The sequence below is a fragment of the Triticum aestivum genome, chromosome 1A (assembly GCF_018294505.1).
Source record: "Triticum aestivum cultivar Chinese Spring chromosome 1A, IWGSC CS RefSeq v2.1, whole genome shotgun sequence".
Taxonomy (NCBI): domain Eukaryota; kingdom Viridiplantae; phylum Streptophyta; class Magnoliopsida; order Poales; family Poaceae; genus Triticum; species Triticum aestivum.
Window position 1 is genome coordinate 485,447,193 of NC_057794.1, and position 3,210 is coordinate 485,450,402.

A 3,210-nucleotide genomic window follows, 5' to 3' on the forward strand; every position below is an offset into this window, starting at 1 on the left:
TGTAACCCGCCCCTCCAACTTATATAAGGAGGGACAGGGCACCCCAAGTGGGACAAGTTCCACGAGTTGAACATATTAGGGATAGACAAACAAGTCTATAACTCAGTTGATAGAGCATCCTTGTAATCGTGAGTATCACCATGATCAATATCAGTGAAGCAGAATGTAAGCTTTTACTTTCACCGTGAGGTGCCGAAACTGGGTAAAAACCTCGCATCTCTCGTCCCGCTCAACCCCTCTGAAGTTACCACATAGATGTGTTGGCCTCACGACTAAATCCTCACATTAAGGACATCTGCCGTGACAAATCCATGACAGGGGGCAACGAAACTACTCTCTCTATAAAGAAATATCAGAGTGTTTCGGTAACTAAAGAAGTTTCATTAGGGAGTACATGAGATGTTTTCTTCTTCTTCTGTATTTGCTTAAACACACACAACTGGAGTAATAAGTATGCAAAGTGCGGAGAACAGAGATGGCAACCAAACGTACAGACTCGTTCGTTGGCTTCTTGTACCACCACAGGTGCCGTGGCCGGTAAATTAGTTAGGCGACAAGATCCATGGCAGAAACACGTGGAGAAGCAAGCACGGACGCCAATCAAGAACGTACGGTGGGCGCGGTGGGCGCGCGCCGGTTGCGACCCCGACACCGCCCCGCCAAGCCGAGCCGCACACGTACGCGCGCGCGGGGCAACTGGATCATGATCACCGGCAGCCACCGCAGCGCAACGGAAGCAAAATGAATGGCGTTGGTGGGGGCTCGGCCGTCCCGTCGCGGCCGACCCATGTGTGCCCATGTGCGCCCGCCACCCCGATCAACGTGGCGCTGCCCCCTTCCTCTCGCCCAATCGCCTCCGCGGCCGTGCGCGCGCCGGGAGCGTGCGCTGCGCATCGATCCCCTGTGCCGCGCGCGCGCGCGCGGGCGCCGTCGATGCCACGGCGAAAGCGGAGGGAGCCCGTCCGGATTCACGGCGCGAGTGGTTGCACGCCCGCGAACGTGTCGCTGCTGTCCTGATTGACGCGCGGTGCGCGGTGCCCTGCCCGATCGGGCTGCGTTCGCATGTGGCCATCTGTCTGTTGGATTCGATTCGGTGGAGCTGATGTTTTCGGCAGGAAGCTTCGCGGGCGCGCACCGCCAAATTCCGTGTCGCGGGCACAGAAATTCCACTGAAAACAACATGGCATTCGCACAAATCAGCGTTGCGCGTGGATCAGACGGAATGGACGGAGCGTCCAACGAACGAACGTAATCAAATGGCGCAAACTAATCGGAGAGGCAGAGCGTGGCCGCCCATAGAAATTTCCGCTGTTTTATTCCCCGAGGAACTGCCGGACTCGACAGGATAAGGACTGATCTCTGTTTCTCTCTCCTGCAAGTGCATCCTGATGCATGCACGAGGCGCGGCCGCAGAGATCCAAAATCCTTGTTAAAACGTTGTCGCCAGGCGACATGCCTCATGTCCACGGTACAGGGCTGTCAGTGCGTGCATGCATGCATGCACGGATGCGGCCATTGCAGGCGTTCTGCCACCCAATCCGTGCTGCAATATCTCTTCCTGCGCGATTATTTTTTTCTCAGCCAATTTTTGCAGCAGCAACTGAATTTATAGGTGGGCAGCAGGGCAGGGAAGGGCAGGAGTAGCTATTATATTGACATTGCAAAACATTTCTTGATTTTTCGCAAAGACCCACTTCTTGATCATATGCTGGGCTATATATCAGTACCCCGCAAAAATGATGAACCCTCCGTCCCAAAATAAGTAACTCAATTTTGTAATAACTTTAATACTAATACAAAATTAATGTAACATTGACTCACTTATTTTGAGACGAAGGGAGTATGAATTATTTTTCTGGAATACTAAAGCATATGTTTTGAAGGTTTGGCTATTACAAGTCAATGTTGTTTTTGGCTATGAGTTACGCCTATTTCCAATTGTACAGTACAATTTTCATTGGATTTTTTCTTCGTTTTGTATGACTCGTGGCAATGGCACATTGGCACCCGCTCCATTCTATGATATGAGATGGACACGATAACTAACTCATGTTTGCGATAATTGTTTCTTGCGAACAATGGAAATATCTAGTACTGGTGTACTACCAGGTGAAGCCAAAACAGTTGGTTAATGATGTTTTTTCTCCTCCAAGAAAAGGGAAATTAGCTCCTCTCTTTCTCACCGGCCGTCCAAACCGAGCATTCTCCTCTTATATAAAGCCTCCGCCTCCGCTGCTCTCTTCCCAGCACAACACCATCACCCACACAAACACACGGCCGAAGCAACCCAAGCGAGTCCTCGTGTTCCCGTGCACACACGCCTAAGCTCGAACCATGTCGTCGCAGCGGATGGGGCGTCACCAGCGCCGGGCGTCTCAGAGCGTGTTCGCGCTGCCGGAGAACTTCGCGGCCCTCGACGACGTGCCGGCGTCCGACGAGCACCGGAAGGCGGACGGCGGCGGCGCGACCGAGCAGCAGCAGCAGGGGGCGGGGCGCCACCGGCGGGCCATGTCCATGGCCGTCGCCTCCTCCAGGGACCTCGAGATGATCAAGGAGGACGTCGGCGGCTACAGCAACTACAAGATTGGCGCCTAGATTAGTGCCACCGGCGGCGCGCACGGCCGGCGCGGCTCAGAGCACGCACGTGTACGGTGTTCGTAATACGTGCGTGCGCGCGTGCTCGGTGGCGCTCTCGGCGGAGCTGGGGCCTCGCGCGCGCGGCTGAGCTTTGCTGCCGCCGGTGCCGGTGCCGGAGGCCGTGGCGCGTGCTGGTTCGTTGCTTGTATGGTCAAGCGGCCGAGCCTGGTTGAGGTCTTGCTTGCTTCGATTCCCTTTTCTTTTGCTCAAGACATGCATGTAAGGTGTGATGTTATTTGCGAGTTTAAAGCTCTTCAAATTACTAATCCTGCGTGTATCTGATGATGATGTTTCACCATTAGCCTTGCTCCTAAAATGTCTTCGTTTGTTTGCTGGCCCGCAGTTGTTTTTAGTTTCAATCGATCGCTCACAGCCGTTGGATTAGGATCCAACCAACCTAGGGATTGGGTGGTCGGATCAACCCAACCCCTATAGCCTATTTGGTAAACACTCGGGCAAGGAAATGCGAGTTTGCACAAGGGTTGTAGGAGTAGATTTTTATTCCCATTCCCTTGATTGGCATATGATAGAAGTTGACATGGGTAAAACTACCCCTAAAAGATATCGGTGTGA

The 3,210-nt window shown here is 53.3% G+C and overlaps 1 protein-coding gene across 1 annotated transcript; it reads left to right on the forward strand.

Annotated features, from left to right (window-relative positions):
• The first annotated feature begins 2,227 nt into the window (after window positions 1-2,227).
• LOC123153378 (uncharacterized) lies at window positions 2,228-2,903 on the forward strand. Its single transcript, XM_044572550.1, has one exon. The coding sequence runs from the start codon at window positions 2,335-2,337 to the stop codon at window positions 2,593-2,595; it is 261 nt and encodes an 86-aa protein (XP_044428485.1). The 5' UTR covers window positions 2,228-2,334; the 3' UTR covers window positions 2,596-2,903.
• The last annotated feature ends 307 nt before the right edge of the window (window positions 2,904-3,210 follow it).

Coding starts and splice junctions, on each gene's coding strand:
- LOC123153378 (XM_044572550.1), top strand. CDS start 2,335: ATGTCGTCGCAGCGGATGGGGCGTCACCAGCGCCGGGCGTCTCAGAGC.